The sequence below is a fragment of the Bactrocera latifrons genome, unplaced genomic scaffold (genome assembly GCF_001853355.1).
Source record: "Bactrocera latifrons isolate USDA-ARS-PBARC rearing strain unplaced genomic scaffold, ASM185335v1 scaffold_28, whole genome shotgun sequence".
NCBI classification, from domain to species: Eukaryota; Metazoa; Arthropoda; class Insecta; order Diptera; family Tephritidae; genus Bactrocera; species Bactrocera latifrons.
Genome location: NW_017536407.1, coordinates 549,910 through 575,290, shown reverse-complemented (window position 1 = coordinate 575,290; position 25,381 = coordinate 549,910). Strand labels below are relative to the sequence as shown.

The 25,381-nt window shown below is 33.5% G+C and overlaps 3 protein-coding genes across 9 annotated transcripts in view; 2 read left to right on the top strand and 1 right to left on the bottom strand.

The window, feature by feature from the left end:
• Nucleotides 1-23,168, top strand: part of LOC108970094 (epidermal retinol dehydrogenase 2) — a 58,112-nt gene extending 34,944 nt beyond the window's left edge. The window contains exons 1-6 of one of the 6 annotated variants that reach the window (XM_018935241.1): nucleotides 14,637-14,654; nucleotides 18,559-18,703; nucleotides 21,870-22,023; nucleotides 22,124-22,278; nucleotides 22,339-22,699; nucleotides 22,766-23,026. In XM_018935241.1, the coding sequence (XP_018790786.1) occupies nucleotides 18,681-18,703; nucleotides 21,870-22,023; nucleotides 22,124-22,278; nucleotides 22,339-22,699; nucleotides 22,766-23,026 (954 nt within the window). In that variant the 5' untranslated portion in view covers nucleotides 14,637-14,654; nucleotides 18,559-18,680. Of the gene's footprint in view, nucleotides 1-14,636; nucleotides 14,655-14,808; nucleotides 14,906-15,363; nucleotides 15,515-18,558; nucleotides 18,704-21,869; nucleotides 22,024-22,123; nucleotides 22,279-22,338; nucleotides 22,700-22,765 lie in introns of those variants that run through there. The other 5 variants (XM_018935240.1, XM_018935237.1, XM_018935238.1 and 2 more) reach the window with 5 other exon arrangements.
• Nucleotides 5,607-6,945, bottom strand: LOC108970039. The gene has a single exon (XM_018935138.1). The coding sequence runs from the start codon at nucleotides 6,943-6,945 to the stop codon at nucleotides 5,671-5,673; it is 1,275 nt and encodes a 424-aa protein (XP_018790683.1). The 3' UTR covers nucleotides 5,607-5,670.
• Nucleotides 23,169-23,696: 528 nt separating the features above from the next.
• LOC108970060 (rab3 GTPase-activating protein regulatory subunit) overlaps nucleotides 23,697-25,381 on the top strand; it is a 5,027-nt gene continuing 3,342 nt past the window's right edge. Inside the window, exons 1-3 of one of the 2 annotated variants that reach the window (XM_018935171.1) lie at nucleotides 23,697-23,870; nucleotides 23,966-24,272; nucleotides 24,332-25,257. In XM_018935171.1, coding sequence (XP_018790716.1) covers nucleotides 23,795-23,870; nucleotides 23,966-24,272; nucleotides 24,332-25,257 — 1,309 coding nt within the window. In that variant the 5' untranslated portion in view covers nucleotides 23,697-23,794. The remainder of the gene's footprint in view (nucleotides 23,871-23,965; nucleotides 24,273-24,331; nucleotides 25,258-25,381) is intronic. The other variant, XM_018935172.1, reaches the window with a different exon arrangement.

The window sequence follows — 25,381 nt, the reverse complement described above, 5'->3', positions numbered from 1 at the left end:
GGGTAGGTTGGAAAATTAAATTCGAAATGGTCGTGTTGGAAGTTATGTGGTTTTCACTGAATTTGTCTTTTGGGTTACACAGTATGAAATAAAACAGGATGCTTGTATGTATGTTATTTATAGGAATATAGATTCTAAAATAAATAATATATGTATGGTGATAAAAAATATTTAAGTAAAAAAGTTCATTACATATAAAACTGGGCTACGTTGTGACTAGCCAATCTTACCGTTTTTGGAAAAATCAAAAAAAGCATTCAAAAAAGAAAATACGGGATTATAATATCTTAAAAATTCAAATTATTTATCATATAAGGTATCTTTTCTCTTTCATAATATATCTCTTATAAAGCTACCTATGTACATATGTATATGTTAACTTCTTGGAATTCAAGTGCTTTAATATATGTTTATAACTTCCTCATTCAGTTATTTATATGCCTCTACTGGTGAAATTCTTTTTTTATTGGGGGTGTTTTTTTACGTTTTACCAAACCCAGTGCTCGATCCTGGGGAGAGATGATTCGTCTTTTCACTTTAGCTCGCCTTCAAACAGATGGTTTTTTGGTTTCCCAGAGGATAGTTGGTCTAAGACCTGAAGTTGTGAACAGCTTGAACCATATGTAAAAGAATCATTTCTGGCCATACCCAGGTGTATGGCGCTCAAAGAACTTTACTCACTTGCGTAAACCTCCAAACATGGCTCCATCTTCCAAGAAGAAGAAGATACGGGTGGAAGACTACTTATACTGAGATATATTTAAATGCTGAAGCTCTCTAGCGTTTTATAAGCTAATATGATACTGCAGTCTAGAGATATACTGAGCCCATTTAGTACACTACATAGCTTGCTAAATACTGAGATCAGATTGATTATAAGTAGACGCTTTTATCCGCTGGGCTTTTAAGAACCCTCGAGTCAATTTATAATTTCTTGTTGTAACTGTCTTCTCGAACTTCTGTATCGGTGCCCTTTTTCCAAAATAACATTTTAAAATTCCTATTGGTTTCCATTTCAACTTTACTTGTAACGTGAATATTGCGAGTTCTTCAATAAGAGCGCTACAAAAACGGCTTGTGGCGCCGTGGAACCGCATATTGCACAAATCCATATCATCCAATTCGTTCCAAAAATATTATATTATCATTGAGCGGTAGCGATTCCTTTTCAGTAATGTGCCGGTCTTGACCATCACGGAAAAAGTACGACCCAATGACGTCATCGGCCCATGAGCCGCTCCAAATCGTATTTTCCTCAATAGACGCACTAGCGGCAACAATATTCTCGACACTACGAAAACCTCACCTGTGGATTCAAATTTTTCAAACTAGACGCTCAATTGTTGATCTGTTAGGACGATTATAAATTGGACGTATCGCAATTAAAGTTGAGGCCATTGAATCCAAATTTAGGTAGTAAGTTTTAATAAAAAAAAATTTTTATTTGACAAATTATTTACACAAAATTTGGATATAGTATATACTAACCTATAAACTAACTCATCGAACTCAAGTCCTGTATGGAAAACTATTTTATTAAAAAAAATAATGGGCGCCAGCATCGACTAAAGATATTAAAATGTTTAAATTAGCCGACGGTGAACTTCAAACGCTTAACAGCAAATTATACCGTAAAAGCACACCTACATACTTGATTTCACATGCAGATATGCTTCGACTATACATACATACATATGTACATATGTATATGCGCATCAATACAATTAATTCCATAAAAGCGATATTTAATGATTAATGATAACTTTTATACATACTAGCACTTGTAGTGTTAAGCTATTAAGCCATATTTTATTCGGAACCTACACTCAAATCATTTGCAGCTAATATCCTGCATATGCATGTATGGATATGTATTACTGCGCAATCGTATGTATACATGTGGTATTTAAAAGTCATTGCTGAATGCCTCCCTTGGGCCTTTCATGCAGAGTTGTTGATGATATTGGCGATAGTGACCGCTAACTCCACCACATCAACGTCACACTTGCCGTCGCTGTCGCTGTCGCCGTCGACTATGCGCCACTATAAGTGTTAATGGTTTTCCAGTGCGGCAAAATAGCGCAATGCCAATGGTAGTGTAGTTCTTACCAGCATTTCAGCTCATTTACGGTAAATGCGTCAACTGCGGTCAGTCGGCCAACGCCACTTGACTTTTTCCATGCATATGGCCATGTCAAACTGCTCATATGTACATATGTATGTATGTATGTATGTGCATGTGTATAAAATAAACTTATACGCATGTTGACTTACTGACATTAGTGGCTGGTCATTGGTTTCTGTTCGGCGTTGGTTGGCTATTACGTCGCTTGGCTGGTGCAGTGGGATTCCTTAATTTTGGACTGCGTTCGGCTGACGCCTAGCGTGACGATCGCAATTGCCTTTATTACATTATTATTGCGCTATTTGTGTGTTTGTGTGGCGCTCAACGGTTACGGTTACGCTTTTACGCAAACAAAAAAGAATAACGAAAAAATATGTAACTAAAGAACAAACATACACATAGGCATTACTATGTAAGTACGCTGTAAGTCCAACAAAATAGGCAAGAAGTCTCAGTCTGAAGCACTAAACCAAAGCTTAGGTGTTGAAGTACACACAACGAAGGAACGCTGGAGGAGCCTAGGGATCAGACTTAAATACTTGTTCGTGTGTGTGCGTAGTGACGCTGGCTAACTAAATTGGCAACCTGCTAACGCTAAGCGCTTGTTGTGCGCAAGAAATTTGTTGTGCACTGAAATGACGTTTGCAGGCAATAACTTTTTATATTCTAATTAGTTCTATATTTTTTTTGTAGTATAGTAGTTTGTTCTTCAATATGCAAAGTTGTTAAAGATGGCAGGCGGCAGGTAAGGTTAACGAAAATGTTGCATGCGCGGCAGCTAAAGGAGTAACGAACGACATTGTCCGATATTTAACGGCGTTGTTGAAAGCCTTACTACATACTAGGCAACCAGTTGTGAAACATATAAACACACATTAATAGGCACACTCATAAATATACATATATACAGTGCAATGATTCTCCTTCACCCCAGTCAGAGCAAGGACTTTGAAATATTTTCTCATATGATATTATCAACCGATACCACTGGATTTATTGAAGGGGCTATGCAACATTTCCATGGTAGTATGTGAAGTTAAACTTCTATACTGAACAAATTAAAGTGTAAAATGCAAAAGTTTTGGGATTGTAAAATCTAAATAGCATTAAGTGGTACAAAAAAGTAAGAAAGGGCAAAGGGCGGGTGCAACCGAACATTTTATACTCTTGCAACTTGCAAAAATCAAAACCAGTGAAATACTTTAAGGTGTAAAACGTCAACCAGAGCATCGAAATCCAACGAATTTTATATATACATATACTATATATAACTCTTAAACTGACAGACACATAAGGTGTTTTCTAGAGACAAGAAAATCACCATAAGTACAAGGTGCGTTCCAAATCAAACAGGACTTTTGCAATCTAGCGCCCCCTAGTGGACGCCATCTATATGTCGACTAGGGCGTTGGAATCTGCTATCTTTCGTCTAGTTATTCATGACATTTCATTGATTGGAAGTGACGTTATTGCGTTTTAAGTGTCAGTATGTTTGCGTTATCGGTACGAAAATGAGCTTCGAACAAAGAGCCAACATTAAATTTTGTTTCAAAATTGGTAAAACTTTTACCGAAATGTTTCAATTGATGAAACAAGTTTATGGCGATGATTGCCTATCCAGTAGCAGAGTACACGAGTGGTTTCAACGTTTTCAAAGTGGTCGTGAGGACATAAATGACGATCAACATGTGGGCCAATCACAATCCGTGATCACCGGAAATTCCATCGAAACTGTGCGTGAATTCATCAAATATTAGCCGAAATCATCATTGAAATTTATGGAAATGGATTTGCGCATTTCCAAAACATCGATTTATCGCATTTTGACTATACATTTGGGCTTACGGAAGGTCCTTCCGCACAAATTGACTGACGATCAAACATTGCTTAGAATCCAACATTCGATTCGACGCTTGTGACCGATTGTTTGAACAAAAATCACATTTTAAGCATTAACCACTCCCCATATTCACCTGATAGGGACCGAGGGACTTCTTTATTTTCGGCAAAATGCATTTGCTCATGAAAGCAAAGCGTTATGTAGACGTAGAGGTCATTCCAAAGACTTGCACCGGCATACTGGCAGCCATACCGGCCAACGAGCTAAAACACTCGTTCGACATGTTTTTGGACCGTGCAAAAATCTATATTGAAGTCCGAAAAATTTAATTTGTTTATTTTTTTAAGTCCTGTTTACTTTGGAAAGCAGCTTGTAGTATAAGGGAGTTGGGGTAGTATTAACCCGATCTATTTTTTCTAATACAGTATACTATTAATCAAAATTCAATTATATGTAGGTAGTGTGGTCCAAATATTCGGTTTGTTAAAATCAGTCTGTCGGCTCCCAGGATATAGGATTTTACCAAAACGTCGGCATTGCCACGCCCATCATCCCATTTTCACACCGCCTCTCATAAAAACCTCTTATAAGATATCGGAGGTAAAATTTAACGTCGCGTATTTAGTTATTGATTTATTGCGCTTTCAGTAGTTTTGAACAGTGCCGTTATATGGGGAGTGAGTGGGGTTATCTTCCGATTTCATCCATTTTCACATTTTCGGTAGGAGTTAATAAAAGATTACCGCTAAACAAATTTGGTTTTTGCAGCTATGGTAGTTAAGAGATGTCTACATTAAATTTTTAGAGAGCAGGGCCACGCACACTTTTTCAAAAAATTTCCCCCACAGGTGTCCCCTTTGCCAAATAAGTATCTTAATTAAGTCCTTAGTATGACACTTTATGGGTTTTTGGATTATTTTATTTGTGGGCGTGGCAGTGATCCGATTACGCCCATCTATGAACTCGTAATTTTTTCTGCTATAGAACCCGCATAACATGTTTCATCAAGATATCTCAATTTTTACTGAAGCTACAGCTTATACGGACGGACGGACAGACAGTCACCCGGACTTAAACTTTTCTCGTCATCCTGATCATTTTTATATACATATATAGCCATATATCTTTTTACATTAGTTTTAGGTGCTACGTACAATCGTTAGGCGAACAAAACTCGTATAATACTCTGTAGCAACTGGCTGCAAGAGTATCAAAAAGAAAACTTGAGACTCATCAAAAATGTTCCGCCAATCAATTATTAGCAATATGATGGATTTAAAATGAGCTTAAATTGTATTTCACTCGGTCGAATTATATTACGAATATTTATTTTTGTTTCGAAAATTTGCGACGTAAATTATTCACCAAATAGTTTGATTGAATGATGTCGACTGACTACTCATAGTTGTTAAAAATCTGGATCTATCTCGATTACATAGAACCCAGGATATAAATATTATAGTATTATACGGTCGCGAGAATCTTTAATTCGTCGATTCAACTCGACAAAACTGTGAGTTATCATCTTCTTTTTTTATTGTTATTGTTATACATTCTGCTAAGTAATAAACCTATTAGATAAATCTTTTATTTTTCATTATTGCTACAATTTATGGTTTATACCTATACAAATCCTACACTTACGAATATTCACAACCTGTATTTCTTAACTCTTTATCACAATATATTGGGTCTTGGAGAACAACTAAAACGTGGCGGAACGGCAACGCTGCCATTTGCATGTTGCAACCGCAGTCACATCGTCTTTTCTGGAATGTCCGCAATGTGGGCATTTCTCGTCGGGTGGATTTTTCCAACGCACGAAATATGTTTTATAAACGACGGCGTGAATTTTGTTTTTGGGCTTTGGCGCTTTCGTGCGCTTGAAGAACCAGCGAAATACATTTGTGCGCCGTTTTGTTGCCTTGCCTTCCACTGGTGATTTGGTGTTGTCCTGCCGAAAAAGTTGCTTCATATCCAAGTCATGATTATTTACCCAGGCTGCGTGTTGTTCTAGCGAGACTGCTTCATGTAATGATGTCTGCAAAGCACCGCCGAACAAAGTTGGTGTTGGCGCCACTTTTGAGGGCGTGGTTAAAGGACTACCAAAAGCGCCTTTATCAACTTTGTTGTCATTATCTAGAACCGGTAAGCCATTCTCGGCGATACGTGCTCTCTTGTAACGCAGATCCAATGGTTCCGCTGTGTCACTTTTACTAGGTTGCATTGTTATCACTTTTCCAGGCGCTTTCTGTTTCAAAAATAGTCCGAAAACTTTTGTGCGAGTGTCAAACACCTCAGGCGCTTCATTTACACGCCAACAATGCGCTAGTGGACACTTTAGCATAGCATGAGTTTTGTCAGCGCTCGAGTTCGCAGCTTCTTCCATTTTCACCCTACTCACGGTTGTCAAAGGTAGTACGCGTCGGTTTCTTTGACAAGGAAAATAACGCAAGAAACCTTTCCGTTGCGCACAACTATCAGTCGATCTGTCTTCTTCTTCAGCAATTGTATCCATAGCGGCCACATGTTCCATTTGAGATGCAGGAATCTTTACCAAAATATAATGATCATTGACTAAACAAATCTCCGAGACACGTTTCGGCCGTGTAGTGTTCGTCGTATTGAAAAAATCCGTTACATTGGCACCCTGATAAGCTATGAAATCGCCACGTGCGAGTAAATCGTCTGGCAAGCGATAAAAGCTTTGACTACTTCTAATGTCACAGCACCCCGAATTCGTAGTGTTCGACGTGGTAGCGCTGCTATGACTCAAAGTGTGCGAAAAACTCTCATCAGAGTCATCCAGCGCAAGTTGTGGTTGACATATTGATGGCTGTAAGCTGCCTGATTGGCATTCGTGTCTTCGTGTCGACTCTTCACTATGAATTTCACGAAAATGGACATGTTTTCGGCGTGTTGTATCAGCTGGAGCAGACAAAATATATCGAGTTTTTTGTATATTGCGCTGCACTGACATTTTCTGTTTGAAACAAAATAAAAAGATTGCTATTAAATATATATGACCGTGTGTGTGGTTGAAAATAAAATGATATTAAGGTGGTACAATAAAGTATCAGAAGCATTATTTGAAAATTACATTAAAACTATTTTAGGTGTAAACTACTTCAAAATTACTTTAAAATTCGCTGATCATGACTGCAAATAATGCATTGAAGTTAACAATTAAAAAATATATATGTACATACATAAATATGTATAGGTATGTACATACTATATGTACATATGTACATATATGTACATACATATATATTTTTTTAAATTAACAATTAAAAACAATTTTTTTATTTAAAACTTTATATTTTTTACTTTTAAAAAGTAATCTTATTTTTATTTTTAAAACATATTTTTTTATTAAAAAAAAATTATAATAGTTTTTAATTAAAAAAATAATAATTTTTTTTTTAATAATTTTTTGATTATTTTTTGATCTTAATTAAAATTTATTTTTAAATTTCTAATCTCAAATGCCAAATTGAAGAATTAAAAAGAAAGTTTGAAGCCCACAAATCGATTTGAAACTTAGAAATTAAAAAAAGTCTTAAATACCGGTTTGAAAACTAAAAAAAGAAATAGTATCCACATTGGAAACTAAAAAATAAAAAGTAATGACACTTAGTCCGGTCAAAATAAACATTCAAGGTTCGGTAAAATAAAAATTAATGAATAAAAAAATTATTAAAAGTCACTTACTAAAACTCCCCTTCTTTTCGGTATATACTACTCATAAATAATACAAATATGTATATATATGTGTACATATACATACATACATACATATTGTATGTACATACATATATTATACACATATATTATACACGCAGGACGGCGATATATTATATTTCTGGATTAGACAGGACCGAAAATTGTAATAATTTTTTATATAAATAACGCAGCTGACATTTTAAACATACATGCATATATTTAATCATCTGAAAATATTTATATTGACAAAGTTGATACTTGAGTAAAAAATATATAAAACTTAAATTTAAATTAGATAAGCTGATACTAAAAATAGCTATGAGAATAGGGAAACACGCATTCACTTTCATCATCCGCCATCGAACAAACTGATGAAGGCGTGTTTTATTCATATGAATAACATATCTTTAATATTCATTTAATGGAAAGACACAGACGCTGGTTTGACCAGTTGCTGTGTGAAAGAGGGAGGAGTCAATGCGCTGAGTTCATAAACAAAATTATTTACACTCAATATGTTAAAACCTGTAAAATTATACTCAAAATATGATTATCTTAAAATACCATTGCATACTTCTAGGCAGGCGCATGCTGCGTCCGTAACGCAAGAGGCTACCAGAGAACGTCTATCATATGATGACGTTCTCTGAGGCTACCGTACGAGTAGGTTGTAGTTAGGCGGTAAAATTTTTCATAAATAACCGTTAATTTAAGTTTTTCATTGTCATTTTTCGCATATGTAATTATTTAGCAATAGTTGCACAAACATCTTCACATCAAATACACTACAATTTTTGTTGGTATCTAGTGGTGAAATATGATTTATTTCCTTTGTGACACTGCAGTATTTTGTTTATTAAAACAAAAGCAAAAATAAATAAATTCACGTTGCCGCAGCGACATTGAAGTAGCGGTGGCAGTGCCAATAAAAGTTCAGCACGCACATACATGTACGTATGTATGTACATACTATGCATGTATATATCAAAGGCAACACACTCATTTCACTCGTGTTGAATCGTAAAACACAAACCGTCTATGAATTTCTGTAAGAGTCAATGGCACTGAGCTGAAAATTCAGAAAATACTTTCATTTGTTGTAATTGTAGTTTAAGTTGTTTATGTGCCGCAGCTACAGAATTTTTAATTTCACTACTTATTTTTCTGACTTCACTATTGTGAGTGCTACGTACGAGTATTGAAAGGTTCTTATTTGTTGCGCACACGAAACTCGACTGAAATTTGTTGAATTCTTGTCGCGTTGCAAAGCTCCTAGCACCGGCACACTGGCACACTATGTGTGTGCAAGTGTATGTGGCAGTTGTAGTTATATGTTTTATATTATCGAGTTTTAGGCTGCATTGTTGCAACTAAAGTTACGAGACCCTATAGCTTAAATGCAATTACATACATACTCATATAACTAACTATGCATATTGACACCTAAAATGCAAAGCAACGTAAATTCAAACAAGAAAAATAGAAAAAACTTCGACTGCAGCGAAGCCCTCATTATCTATACAAAATCTGTATTTAGTGATCCGATCGAACAGTTTTTTCGGAGATTGTACCTTTGCTTTAGACAAAAGTTCCTTCTTAATTTTCTAAAGATATCTTGTCAAATAAAAAAGTTTTCCATACAAGAACTTAATTTCGATTGGCCAATTGGTATGACTGTATGGAGTATGGAGCCTGTGCCGTTTATTTGGACCAAATTTCATGAAGATATCTTGTCAAACAAAAAAGTTTTCCATACAAGAACTTGATTTTGATCGTTCAGTTTAAGTGGCAGCTACATACTACAGTGATGCCGTAAGAGCGATTCCGACAAGTTAGCAGCTCCTTGAAAGAAAAGGAAGTGTGCAAAATTACAGATCGATATCTCAAAAACTGTTTGACTAGTTCGGGTGTACCCAGACAGACAAACAATTCGCCCTTCTGCTGTAAACTTATGAAAAGTTATGTTACGATATTTTATATTTTGGATGGCCTTATGCATACATATTCATATGAACTTGTACAAATATCCATAAATTTTTTGAACTATACATCTACTACTGATAGCTTAATATTTGTAATTTTTTCCCACATCAGCTATTGAACGAAAATCTAACGGTAATGCCCCACAAAGGAAAATGAACAAGTCATATATTTTATATTTAACGCTTTTATTGAGCAACAACAAACTGAAAGCTGGCACGAAGTTTTAGTTAAAACCCAATAGGAAAATATCTTAAAGACTAAATAATCATGTGCATACATGAGGTACGTCAAAAGTAAACAGGACATAAAAACAAAGAGCAAATGGTTTTTTCGGCAAAATCAATTTATTTTATTCAAAATAGTCTCCACGGTGCCATATCAGGTGAATATGGTTAGTGGTTAATGGTTAACATGTAATTTTTGGTCAAATAAACGGTCACAAGCGTCGATCGATGAGAGAGATTCTGAGCAATTTTTGGTTGTCAGTCAATTTGTGCAGAACAAATCGTGCACACACCTTTCGTAAGCCCAAATGTATAGTCTAAATGAGATAAGTCGATGTTTTGGAGATGTTCAATTCCATTTCCATGAATTTCAATGATGATTTCTTGGCTCTTTGTTCGAAGCTCATTTTTGCACCGATAACACAAACATACTGACACTTAAAACGCAATAACTTCACTTCCAATCCATGAAATGTCATGAATAACTGGACAATCGACAAAGATAGCAGATTTTAACACACCAGTCGACATATAGATGGCACCACCAGAGCAAAAAGTCCTGTTTACTTTGGAAAGCATCTTGTATATTGCCAACAACGTTCGAATGAATGTTGTAGTGCTGAAGAAAAAATAAAGCATAAAAAACATACAATTGGGTATTGACTGTTAACTTACATTAATAGTAAGCTTAAATATTTCGAACAAATGATAGACGCTAAACAAGAAAATATTCTTATATGTAAGGATTTGAGAAAATAATTTTCGCAATGTTTTTTTTTTAACTTGGTTAAAATTTTAAAATATTAATTTTCTTATAACGCCTGAAGCTAAATATCTGAATAATTCAGTTTGCATAGCTTTACAATTTCCTACTGGGCTTACACCTAGTAAGCATATGCAGTCATTTGAAGTTGTACTCACATAAAATTAATGTTTGTTGTTGCTTTTATTTTCGTATTCCAAGTGCTGCATTATTATTCGGTTGTTATTTAGCCAATATCAATAATCAAAGTTAGAGCATTCAATGAATCATTAAATCACGTGCTACAACACTACACCCACACAACAATATGTACATACATATATACATATGTGTGTATATAGATATATACATATGTATGTAAGTACTGCCGCTAACAGTGTTTCGTTTTGACTGTGTTAAGTCGAAATAACGTTTTTTTTTATGGAGATTTTTCAAGAAACTCATGTGGTTGGCTGTTTGGTCGAAAAGGAAGGGACGTAGCCGGCATAACACAGGCGGCCGCACTTGGGTCCATTGTACTCCCGGCTGGTAACCAAGTTAAGCCTTATTGATCAACTCAGTGGATTTGGTGAAAAACATGACTTTTTCAACCCCTTGCGTCCTACATCCTTTAAGGGGGGAGGCTGTGTAAAAAGCTTCAAAAAATTGATTTTTTTTTGTTTTGCTTAAATATCTAAGAATATTTCCTTAAAGTTATTGATTGGAATTCGAAATATTGTCGAAGCTAGAAGGAAAATATGTAGTGAAGTCTGGCAGATATAATATAAGCGCTTGGGGCAAAAAGCGAAAACTCTGACACGCGATTCCTCGGTTTTTCTTTTTTACGATTTTTCTTAATTAGCGGGCAGGATTTTGGCAAAATTTATTATCTTTGCTATTAAATTATCTTCTATTTAAACTAAAAAAAACTAAGAAAAGTCAAGTTTGAACATATTTTTAAACAACTTGAAGTAAAATTTTTTTGGTCAGAAACCACTTTTTTTTTTGAAATTTTCTTGGTTTAACTAGAAGATACATTATGAAAAATATGAATCTCTTTGAATTGTTTGTTTCCGATAGAAATTGCGATCTGCACCCTGCCCGCCGTCCGACGAATGCACATGCGAGATACTATACATCGGGCAATTGGTTCCCAAAGGCAGGATATCAACGATTTTGTATCCAAAAAAATTTAGGATGATTTTTAAATATATAACTATAATCCCCAGAAATTTCGCTTTAATAAATTATATCATTCCTTCCCAAAAAATTGTCAAAAAATCGATTACCCTTAAGTTGAGTCATTGGGCATCGTTGAATATATTTCGTCTCTGCCGGCTGAAGGGGTACATGGGTTTCCTCGGGTAAACAATTGTATTTTGTCAAAAAAATTTTTTCTCATAAATTTAAAATAAATTTTTAAACTTCAATTTCGGAATGAATAATTTTAAATTTAATTGTCACGAAAGAAAAATTTGTATTTTAATTTTTAATTCCAAAATCAGCATTAAAAAAATTATAAAATGTTTTTAATTAAATAAATTGGTGTAGAAAGTAAAAAAAAAATGTTTTTAATTCAAAAACTGATATTTAATGATATTTTCATACATTCTGTGTAACTCTGCTTTTATTACATTTTTAAATACTGTTCGTAATTGCTTAGTATCTTTTTGTGCGCTTAATCAGTACATCAACTAAATATCCCAATAATTTCTTTGTTTCACGCACATATACTCGTACATACTTACATGCATACGTAATTGCATATAATGTTTGCTATGCTGTCGAGTATTAAACTGACAAAAGATATGTTCACACACAGTTCTTTTGTCAGTTTAATACAATGTAATAATACAATGAATAAAATATACAATATAAACATTGTCATGGACAAAATCAATTTGCTTGGGGTAACCAAATAGATTCCCAATTTAGATTGATCTTCTTCTAATTAAATTAGTGTACATATGTACATATGTATGTATGGGCTAATGGCCAGTCAGTTAACTTTTTTTTTTATAAAATTTATGTTGGGTCTTGTATTGGAAAATTTCTGGAGATTTTGAGAAATAAATAGCAAAAATATTCAAAACCTAATCAACAATTTCCTCAAATTTTTATTTCTAGATCCATTTTATGTAGAGAATATTTACATATGTGCACTGTTATAATTGTTTAGCTAATTCTTGCATGTACCTTAATGACATACATACACAACACAGAAAAATATGAATATTCAAATAAATAACATGAGATAGGCGGTTAAACACCAGTATGCCCTTGAAGTGCAACTTAAAAAAAAGTAGTGTTTAGTGTCTGTGATTAATGAGACTCCATGAAACCAAATTCGCAGCAATAAATATACTTACATATTCTATCCACTTCATGGTAAAGTCTTAGTTTATTTATTTATTTCTTAAACGTAGCCGTAGACATAGCCGCAGCCAACATTTGAAAGAAAATCTTCAAAAAATACTTGTTAATGCCAAAAAATATTCTTTCGAATGTTAATAAACAACCCCATTAAATTTTAAGTTTCTGTGGTTTGTTTTTCGAAATGAATCACCCTAAATATGTATGTATGTATGTATATTCCTTTCCACACCTGCATTTCTTTACATACTTTCGCCTCATTTATGTATATGCATATTTTGCGTCTTATTCGTATTCAGAAGCATAACAAAATTAGCACTTATGTACATACATACATACATATTTACGCACCGCTTCCATATCAAGCAGATGGGCTATGCCAACTTCAGCATAAGCTCGTTGCATTCTTCTGCCAAGCTAACCTTGAAAAGCGCAAAAGTTGTCGCGATAAGCAACAGTTCAGTAAACAGGAAATGTGAAGGGACTACAAAGGAGTTAAAAACCTTAATAAATGTGCACATATAGTTATCTATACATAAACAAAAAAATTAATAAACAAAAAAGTATACAAATAAAAAATACTGAAATGATCACAAAGTAATGATAATATTTATATAGTTATGGTATAACCCAGTGAACAAAATGAACGTAGTAAGAATGTAAATAAAATTTTATACAAAAAATATACTAAAAATATACATATATAAAATTATAGGGGGTTTCTAAATTATAAATGTTATCTGTGCTTGGCCTTAATTGGTTGAATGGGATTCCTCCGGTAAAAAACAGCCTTTTTTCAAAAATTTTTTCTCAAATAAAAAATGAAATATTTTGTCCGAATTTTTTATTATTACGAAGATACACTATTAACAAAGAAATTGTAAAATTTGCTTACAGGATCATCTAAAGTGAAAAATGCGTGTTTTAGTTAAAACCTTTTTCTTAGAACTTGGACGAAGGAAAAAACTGACTTTTTACGAAAAAATTCAAATTTAAGTGAAAGTTTCGGAACAATTATTTTTCAAATATAATATTTGTAATCGAAAAAAACTCATTTATCTAAGTCTTTAAGAATTCTATCTCAATGACTTATAAAATTTCATGAAGATCGGTTGTGTAGTTCTCGAGAAATATTGCCAACCGACTTCAAAAACACAGTTTTCAGAAAAACGCGCTTAAAAATCGATTTTTTAAAGCCCGTAAACCTCTTTTCATATAAGGACTTGAATCCGTTTGTTCAGTTTGTATGTCAGCTATATGCTAAAGTGAAAGAGAAGAGCACTTTATGTCAGACCGAAGTGTCCAAAATTGAGGGTCGCATATGTACAGACAGACATACGAACCTGGCTAAACGGATACAGTTCGTTATATCTAGATTGTATAAAGTCCCGACTTTTCCTTCTGGGTGTTACAAATTTCGTGGCAAACCTTAGGCTATAAAAATTGATTTACTGGGTAGCGTGTTTGGCATGAAAATTGTTGTTTATCGCGTCAAATACATACACACGCATATACAAACATATGTACATAACTCAAATTGCTTGCTGTTGCCATTACTTTACTGTTTATGCCGAGAACACTGGTCTTGTTTCTGTTGAAAAGCGACACTAATTGGAGTTGGTCATCGCTGACGTTGGCAAGGTCAGTGTAAAGCGCTTAATTCATTGAAATAAAAAGAAAATATTTACGTGAACGCACAGTGAACATGTGAACTTATTAGCAAGGGTTATTTTATTTATTTATTTATTTATTATTTTTTTTAGTCGTGTTCTAAGAAAGATCAAATAGTGTCAATTGAAGAAGTCAACAAAAGTGCGAAATGGATTGTCGATACGAACTTTAAGTGCTTGCAGCTATTTGTGTGGTTGTAAATGTAGCATATACATATGTATGTATGTAATTTTTATTATTTTGATACATATTCTCCAGCAATTAATTTGAAGTCATGTTTTTGCAAAAATTTATACAAAGGCATTTTAAATTAAGCTTTTAGTGGTTTTAAAATATATATTTCAATAAATAAATATATAGACCAATAAATATATAGTTTATAATAAAAAAATAATAATATTATAATGTACTTACAAACATATACATACATATGTGCATATGTATGTTCATTCATGAAAACAGTTTCGAAATTATAAACGCGCTCAGCACATTCCAACTAGCGGCCGCATCTGGTTGGCGGCAACTGCACTTGTCGGCTTTGTAATTGTCACAGAGCAGCTTTTTGATGTTGTCACCAATATGTAGAAATTGAGCAAAAATGCGCAAAAAGCTTGCATTATACGATGCTTGCCAAAAGCCCCGTGCTCAGGCCGCAGTTAAGCCAGCGACCAACAGCGCAGCACCAAACAGTTTGCATCGAACGGCGGCCGATGCAAGTTCAGTTTCAACTTTAAACCGTTAAGAAAAGTAAACGAACAGACGACTGGCGGCTACGCGGACAATTTAATATTCTGAGCCAACAAAGACTGTGTGCTGTGCGAAGAATTTGAGTGAGGACTAGCCTTTGCATATTTAAAGTCACAATAAAAACAGGAAAAAAATTACTAAAACAAATGCAACAGTGATTTATAGCATTTGTTTTTGTAAATGCGGCACAAATATAGTAAACAAGAAGCAGAATTAGCTACAAATACAAATTGTTACCGTAATTTAAGTGTAAATATTTTCGTATTATTTTTGAGGCATAAAAATAAATTTGCAGTGTGCATACATACATATTTATACTTTCATACATTTACGTATGTATGTAAAAATATATGTATATGAATGTATACACGGACATTAGACTGCATTGTGGCGTCTGCTCGACTGTCTGCCTGTGGCTTCGTTACCCATTGGGGAAACCAGTAAAAGGCCCACATTCGCTGCAACAAATGCACCAGATCGGCACTTCCACTTCCGCATTTTCATGCAGCGTGCACAAGCATGCACAGACACACATGCATGCATATATATGTACTTGCAAGTGCACATATACATAGAAGTACATACTTTTATTCACAAACTTTAAACATTGTTGCTGTGCAAACCTACTGCTGTGTGCCACTATTGCAACAAGTTTAATGTTGCACATAATGTCAGCACACCCATTGCGATCACTGTAATGTAATGGTAATGGCGTTTGAAGCCAGTTTTCGAGATAATTGGAGGTAGAAATTGCAATTTAGGTTTTTGAAAGTATTTATTTTGACTTGATTCTAATTTTGTCAAAGCATTTAGGAAAGTAAAACGTATATCGATAAATTTGGAAAATAGAGTAATTTTTTGGGCATACTGTTGATTATTTATTGTTGCAATTAAGTATTTTTTTGTAATTGTCTTATTTTCCCACCCTTAAATATTAAGCAGTACTGTTCGCAGAATTTTTTGGAAAGACTCTTTGTTCGTAGTGTTTCCGTCAATTCAAAGCTTTGATTTTTTGAGGACCTCCAGTTTGAAAATGCATAAAGAATTAAAATTTAAGTGTTGTTATGCTCGAATTTTTTATGTTGTAAGGACTAACTCAGTGTGTGCTGAAGAGAGTTTTCAAATTCTGAAAAATGATAGCGCTTGGACATCTCTTAAGCAGTAACAAACTTCTGAAGGTATTTACAACAGAAAACAAAAAAAAAAAAAACAATTGTTACCTTCATTTGCACCGTAGAGCGTTTCCATCCAAGAACTTTAATTTGATCGATCAGTTTACATGGCAGCTATATGCTATAGTGGTTCGATTTAAACAAAATATGCGCAGATTGTACTGTTATCTTGAGCAATTTCGTAAAGATATCTCCTCAAATGAAAAGGACAAATGTCCATACAATAGCTTTAATGTGATCGGCCAACATGTGAGGCAGCTATATGCTATAGTGATCCGATGTAAACAATTTGTTCGCAGATTCTGCCGTTGCTTACAACAACAATTCTTGCCAGATTTCGTGAAGATATCTCGTCAAATGGAAAAGTTTTCCATACAACGTCTGACTTTTGATCGTTCAGTTTGTATGGCAGCTGTATGCTATAGTCAGCCGATCCAAACAATCTCTTCGGTGATTGTACCATTGCCTTTAACAATGATTTATGCGAAATTTCGTGAGGATATCTTTGCAGATCAAAAAGTTTTTCATATAAGAACTTTATTTTGATTGTTCAGTTTGTATAGCAGCTATACGCTACAGTCCTCCGATATCAGCAGTTCCAACATACATATGAGCAGCTTCTTGGGAAAGAAAAGAGCGTATGTAAAATTTCAGATCGATATCTCAAAAAGTAAGGTACTTAATCGCGTATATACAAGCATACGGATATGGTAAAACGACTCAACTCGTCGCTGCTCATTTATAAGTATATTTTATAGGGTATCCAACTACTTTAGGTATACCTTAGAGACCCTTTGCATATCGGGAGCAAATTTTTCTTTCCGATTTGTTGAGTAGCGTAGTTACTATTCTGCTATATCTTTCAGGGTATATTCATTTTTCACGACATTTGTAAAAGAAATTTATCTAGAAATGATCAGATTACGAATTTGGGTTAAAAGAATTTCCTTCAGCTTCCGTTAGTTTTGTCATTTTCATAAATGGTGGTAATTTGACCCTTACATTCCTTCATTACAATATAAAAATACCATGTTTAAGGACCGTTTTACTATTATTTTCGGTTTTAGCAACCCAAAATTAAAAAGAAACTGCCTCTAACAACACAGCCTTAGCTGGTGCTACCCATCAACATTACATTTATGAATTATTTCAGTTTTATTTTATTTACACACACTGAACTAGTTCATACCGCAAACACGTTAATAGAACTTCAGCTAAAAGCACATAAGCTTCTTGAGCCGCTACCCACTTTTCTAACTTTTTTCACAACAATCAACAACAAATATTGAACAATTAACATACCGCATGGGCAAACAGTTGAAATAACAAACAGCAATTATTTGCAACACATCCAGGCATGCAATTATCGTGTCGGCATATCCAGCTGTTGCGTTAGCACCAACGACAGTTGATTAACCCCTCCCTCTGCTGTTATTGCTGCCAAAGCACCAAAGCAAGCAAGAGGCGCGCCACTGGACACTATGCAATGGAGTAGCGGAAAATTGTTGCAGACTTCGTTGCAACGCAAACATTTCGACGGATTTGCGCATGTTTAGGAAACGCGTTTGCTGCTCACCGCGACGCATAAAATCGGATGCACAAGTGAGGTGGTGGCGGTGATTTGCGCAAACCACACTCTAAGCATTCACATTTCATTTTTGCAACATTTAGCGTTGCATTAAAGCATAATCGCACACAGTTTTGCAATTGCAACATGCAGTAATCGCCAACCGGTCTGTCGGACCAGTTTCGTTCGATTAATTCTCTGTCTGGCATTTTGTGCAAACGAAAGTGAATGTGCTGACGGCTAAAAGCTACGTTTCGCCGGCTTGAAAAAACATAAACAAACTTTGCTAGCATTAGTGTTTGTTGTAAATATTTACCTGTTTTTATTTTGTTGTGTATGTATGTTCGTGTATGCATATATATGCTTAAACATATTTACGTATTTGTAGATTCAGTTAGCCTAGGCGTGGACAAAGCCGCAAGAAACCATACAAACGTTAATCACGTGTGACTGCGCACCTTCACAAGCCCCATTTGTATTGTGTGGTATAAAATATAAAAAAGTTGCAACATGATTGAACGTGAAGTCATACAGTAAGTAAATATGTGTACAGTATTCTGGAATTTAATCGATTATTGTTGAATGTATAACATTATAATAAATATATATATTTTTTGTATTTGTATATATGTATGTACATATGTGACCTGGTCTACGAAAAGTGAGCTAACGTGCGAAAACTAGTTTTCTGGGAAACAGCTGTTAAAAAAAGAGCATCTCATCTTCCATCCGAATCAACTAAAAAGTGAAAATTGATTTTTTGACACCTAAGCCCCCTTTCCGTAGACCAGGTCACATATATATAATTTCAGTAACATATTCAGAATTAATTGTAAATAATTTCTTAAACATTGATTTTTTTAAATCACTCAATATAGTTTTTTTAGTACTTGAGCCTATTGGGTGAAATAAAATGTGATATATTTAAATAAAATTATTAAAACTCATGGAAATTTATTTTTTTAATCATAAAATCGGAAGTAAAGTTGGAAATTTAATTTTTTAATCGTAAAATCGGAAGTAAAATTGGAAATTAAATTTTTTTAATAACAAAATCTGAATTAAAAATAGGAAATTTAATTTTTTAATCGCAAAATCGGATCGAAAATTAATTAATTTAATCAGAATTAGAAATTGAAAATTGAAATTTTTTTAACCAAAAATTGGAAATGGATTTAATATTTTAATTTGAAATAATTATTTTAAAATTTTTAATTTAAAAATTGGTGTAACAAATAAAAAAATTATTTTTCAAATGAAAATGTAGATTAACATTTTTCTGAAAAAGTGAAAAAGTATAACTAAAAGTAATTAATTTTAATGTTCTAAAGATTGCAAACTTTTTAATAATTTTTTTAGTTTTTGAAAATTAAATTTATAATCCTTAAATCAGAAGTAAGATTTGAAATTTAATTTTTTAGGCACGAAATCGAAATTAGAAATTCAAATTTTTAAGCCACAAATCGAAAATGAAAATTGAAAATCTAATGTTTTAATTTAAAAGCTCAATTTTAAGTTTAAAAATTTGAGTAACAAATCAATTTTTTTCGAATGAAAGGGTTTCATGAATAGGTATACAAAGGAAAGATATACATTTTCCTAACTAAAAAACTATAATTAAAAGTAATTAAATGTAAATTAGACAAAATATGCTGAAATTTTATTGAAACTATGCTAACATTTTAAAAAGACAACTACAACATTTCAAAATATTTATTAAATTATTTTTTAAAACTTGTTTTAACAAGTTTTCATTAGGTTATTCGTATTAAAATATGTTTTTTAATGTGGTATTTAGTATTAAAATTTTAATTTTTTAATTTATGGTTCGATTTTCGGAATTAAAATTGTGGGAATTATTTTTTATTTATAAATCCAATTTTTGGTACTAATCATTAGAAAATTAAAGTAAATAGGATACTAGTTAAATTACTGTTATTTTTTCAATAATATGATACATTCACATCTTTATATATGTATACCTCTATACATTTATGTATGTATTTGTATGTAAAGCTCTTGGTATAATGTTTCTTTGAATGTAAACGGTAAACTAAAAATATACATTTCCAGACTTGTTTTTTTATTTTTTACCCAAAAAATTAAAAAAAAAAATAACAAATAAATACATAAATTTTATGTACTTTGGCATTATATATCTGCTTCACCAATTTTTTTAGTTTACTTTATTAAGAAAACCTCACTCGTTGTTCTTCGTATTTAAGTATTAAAGTTTTGTCAAAACAATCCCTGCCAAATCGGCTAGCTATAACGAATTTTATGCATCAGAAGTCTTGAGGTAATGCCATAAATACTTTTTATTAAGATTGAGATATTAATCTATTGAAAATACTACTTAAGTAATTTTTAGAAATATTATGCAACTGCTAGCTCTATAAAATCAAAATTGCACATTGTAAATATGCACAAACTACTACCACCAATTTATTTAATTAAAATTACTATCACGTTTTGGTTATATTTACTACGTATAAGCATATATACAAACAAACAAACATTTGTTTTGCATTACCATTAACCCAAGTAGTACTCATATTGAATATGTTCCAAAAACGTAGCTTGAACTTGAGAGTATTATCTCTCCACTTAGCCAAGCACTTAACACACTTTCGATTTTCACGCTAAACAACGCCTACATTGCGCCATTCGCAATTTTCCGCCGGCTTGGCATACAAATTCACTAATTAAATTGACAAATTTTGCATTGCATTTGTGCATGAAATGCAATAAAACATAAAAAAACAGTAATTGCTTCACATTTGCGCATGGTTATTAGGTTAATTGATTTTTAAACCATTAAATTAATGTTTTTTATAAACTCATCCAAATGTTTATATTTTTCATTAAATACTAATTGCACTTGTTGCCACATTATCTCCGCAGTCTACCACTGCTATCAAAACACTTCCATCCTTACTTTGTGCACTCTTCATAATGTCGTTGCTTTTGTTTACGTTTCGATAACCGATTTGCCGGCAACAAGTGCCAGATTTTAGTAGTGACAGGAGGTGCGTGTGGACAAACAAACACACATACATATGTATTTATACATAAGAGTTTGCTGGTTTGTGTGCCCTTATTGCGCCCAACAATGGCGTGACATGCAAGCTATAATAATGACCGGCAATTACTAGAAATGCTTAACCCATACGTTAACGACGTTTTTTGTTTTATTTAATATTGATTTTTTTTTTTTTTATATTAAAGTTTGAATTAGCTTAATTTGTTCAGTTTAATTTTTTTGAGTGATCGTCACTGACTTTTGCGAACAACGGAATATTTATTTACATTTCATTCAAAATGAACGAATTTTATTCGTTAATATTTGAACTAGTTTTATCATATTTTAAAATGACAAGATGTTGAATCAAAATCAAGTGCGGGTTGCAAATTTTTTGTTTAATTTTTATTATTTTTATTAATTTTTTTAGTTTTTCTTTCACTCATATTGAAAATATTATTAATATTGAACTATTAATAAAATATAATATTTCAATCGGGGTCAGCTAGGCGTATGAGAAACTTTAATGTCGAAGAAGAAGAAAGTCGAAAGAAGCAAACTACACTCAAGTAAACATAAATTTTAAAGCGATTTGTAAATAATAGAATATAATAAAACTAATAATTAAAATTTGAATGAATTAAAGAATGCATACGTGCACTTGTTCACTTTTTCAGCACAAATAAAACTTCAAAACGCATAATGGACATCATGCAGGATATAAGTGAATTCTTTGTGGTATTTGTAAAAATACTTTTAGAGTTATTGCATAGTCTTTTTGAAAAGTTTATGACCAAAAAGCTGAAGGATATTAGCGGTGAAATTATATTGGTGAGTATTTGTCAATAAACTATTAAATGTTTTTTTTACGAAATCTTTCCATAAAAGCAAGAAAAAAAAAACATATTTAAATCATAAATAAACTTTGTAGATAACGGGCGCTGGACATGGTATTGGACGCGAATTGGCGCTGCATTATACCTCATGGGGTAGTGTTGTTGTCTGTGTCGATATAAATGAGAAGAACAATGAAGAGACTTTGAAGAAAGCTAAAAGACTTATGCAAAATTCTGTTTACGCATACACGTAAGTAAACTGCTGATAAACTATATAAGTGATTTCAGTGTAAAACATATCTTCTTGTAGTTGCGATGTTGCGGACCGTGATGCGGTTTTGAAGCTAGCCGCCAAAGTTGAGGCAGAAGTTGGGCGTGTCTCTGTGCTGGTAAACAATGTCGGCATCATGCCGACACATCCGCTGGAGCAACATACTGCTGAAGAGATAAGACGCGTATTCGATATAAATGTGTTATCACATTTCTGGACACTTGAAGCATTTCTGCCGCAAATAAAGCAACAGGGACGTGGTCATATCATATGTATTTCCTCGATTGCCGGAGTTGTAGGGCTAACAAATTTGGTGCCATACTGTGCAACTAAGTACGCTGTGCGTGGCATGATGGAGGCGTTGCACGAGGAAATACGTGAAGGACCTTACAAGGACTTTGTAAATTGCAAAATTGTTATGCATATTATCCAATGAGTATTTATGTAATTATCTGTTTTATTTTAGATAAAACTCACCATTGTTTACCCTTATATGACTAACACTGGACTTTGTAAACGGCCAAAAGTGAAGTTTCCCTCAATGCTCGGCCTACTGGATCCCAAGGAGGTGGCCAAACATATTGTGGAAGCACACCGTGCAAATGTTTGTGAAACTACAATACCTGGCAGCCTGCTCCATGTCAATAATTGGTGTCGTTTATTGCCTTTGCGGTGTGGTCTTTTACTTAAGGATTATATAGACAGTGGTGTTGAATCAGATTTGTGAAATTGCTTTATCTACAAGCTAAGCTAACTTCAATGTTTATTTTTTATAATTGGTTTTGTATTATAGTGTGTGGTTTTTGGTTTGTAAGTATGTATTATATAATATAAAGAACAATAAAATATAATTGATGTTCGGTTTTAAATGTGTGGTATTTCTTGCATTTAGTGAGACTTTGGTAATATAATTTTACTATTCGTTTGTTACTCAATTGGTTCCGTTGAAATGTAAATCATAATTACGGAATAAATGAATGTATATATCTTAGGATCATTGAGCATAGATTAAATATATAGTTGATAAACCGATTGCTTTTTCTTTTTTTGTAAATATAAAGAAAGTTTTGATATCCGAAATACAATCAGCTGTTTTACACAGGCTTGGAAAAACTTCCATTTTAGAAACATTTTCAAAAATATATTTGCTCTTAAATAATCCTTAAATATTTATCAGAACGGCTTATAATCAAATAATTGTGTTTCGAGTATTATTATTTTTTTTTTAAGTAATTATATTTCATAAATGTATCGCAATTATTTCAAACTGAGTGTTTATCGCCACTATTTTTTACTGTGTATATAAGTCGCCCTGCGTTTTCTATCATAGCAACTCTGTCATTGTTGTCAAATCTCATCAGCTGTAAGTAGACAACAAAACAAAAGCGATACAACGATATAAAGTTCAATAAAATTGTGTATATTTATCAACTCTTTGTTATTTAAAAATAAAAATTAGTTTTGAAGCTAAAGTTTATGCCGTGTAACTGCGAATATGTCATGTGAGGTCAAAACGTTTGGCGAAATCCGCGATTTCCATAAAGTACAGGAATACTTCGGTTTGAGTCATGGTAAGAGCGTCGTCTCTATCGAATTCCCAAATATTTTGAATTAGAAAGCAAAACAAAAATTTGTAACAAATTATATATGTTAAAAACATTTTTAGACGAAAATTGGTTAAATGCCATAAATTTTGCAATTTCACCAACGGGTGAGCTCATCGCTTTGGGACAGGGTGAAAAATTAGCATTACTCTCATCCCAATGGGATAATAAAAGTCAAGTTAGTACTTATGTACTGAGTTGGTGTGGTGAGCTCGATGATCCCAATCAAATTATTACATCGCTACTATGCCTGCCTATATATGGCAAGGGTGTGAGCGCAGGCGCCGAGTGGACTTGTATTGCAATTGGACTTAACTCAGGCATGGTGTTATTTTATACCGACTCTGGCATAAAAATATTTTCACAATGGTATAATAGTATCTTTTACAATATATGTAGTAAAATTTATATTTTCTATTGTTTCGCAGTTATCATGATGATCCTGTTCTCTGCATTAAAGCGTACAGTCCGCCTCGACATTCCGAAGCCGATTCCTTCTTATACATAACTTACAATGAATGTATGTGTATTATTAAAGGCGCCGATATGCTACCACTTTTAGTTAATATGCGTCTTAATTTCAATCGCACATATGGACGAAAGGCAACTATTGACACTTCGGGACTACCCGCCGCCGACTTGTTGCAGTTTCAAAAATTTAAATTTTCTGGCCAAAACGGTGCAATTATTAACGATGCCGCACTCACAGGTTCACGTTACGTTACTATGTATGATCATATCATTGAACAAGCGGTTGGTGTTGGATGTTATGCCAAAGTGAATACAACACCTGTTCAACATTCGATGGTGGTAGGTGTGGGTGCTGAACCTTATATAGGTTTTTACTATGCAGAAGAAGGATATCGAACCACAACACTAGGTGAAGTAGCCAAGGGAGTGCTAGATTTAACGTATCGAAGTGTTTGGGGCAAACTATTTGGCCAGCCAGAAAAGCCGATTGACTCGTCAACTACGCATGCGCAAGAGTCGATGATGCGCACGCGTTGCCGGTTTCATGATGGCAAACGTGACGGCTACACAATTGCACTGGCGCCCAATGGACAACTTGCCGCTGTAACTGACAACTTGGATCGCGTTGTGCTGGTCGATCTGCGGCGTGGTGTATTGTTGCGCGTTTGGAAGGGTTATCGTGATGCGCAATGTGCCTTTGTACCAATAAAAGAACGTTCATTGAAAGGAGTAAAAACACAGCATCGAAAGGCGCTTTTTCTAGTTATTTATGCACCACGTTTAGGTTGTTTAGAGATTTGGGCATTGCAAAACGGTCCAAAGGTGGCAGCCTTCACGGTCACAAAGAGTGGACAATTAGCATATAATACGCATGGCCTGATGGGTGAGTAAATATCCCGAATAAGAAATTAAATTGTTAAGATATTTTTAATTTTTGTTTTATATATATTTTGTTCTAATATATATTCTATATTCTTTACTATCTTTATTTTATTTTTTATATCATA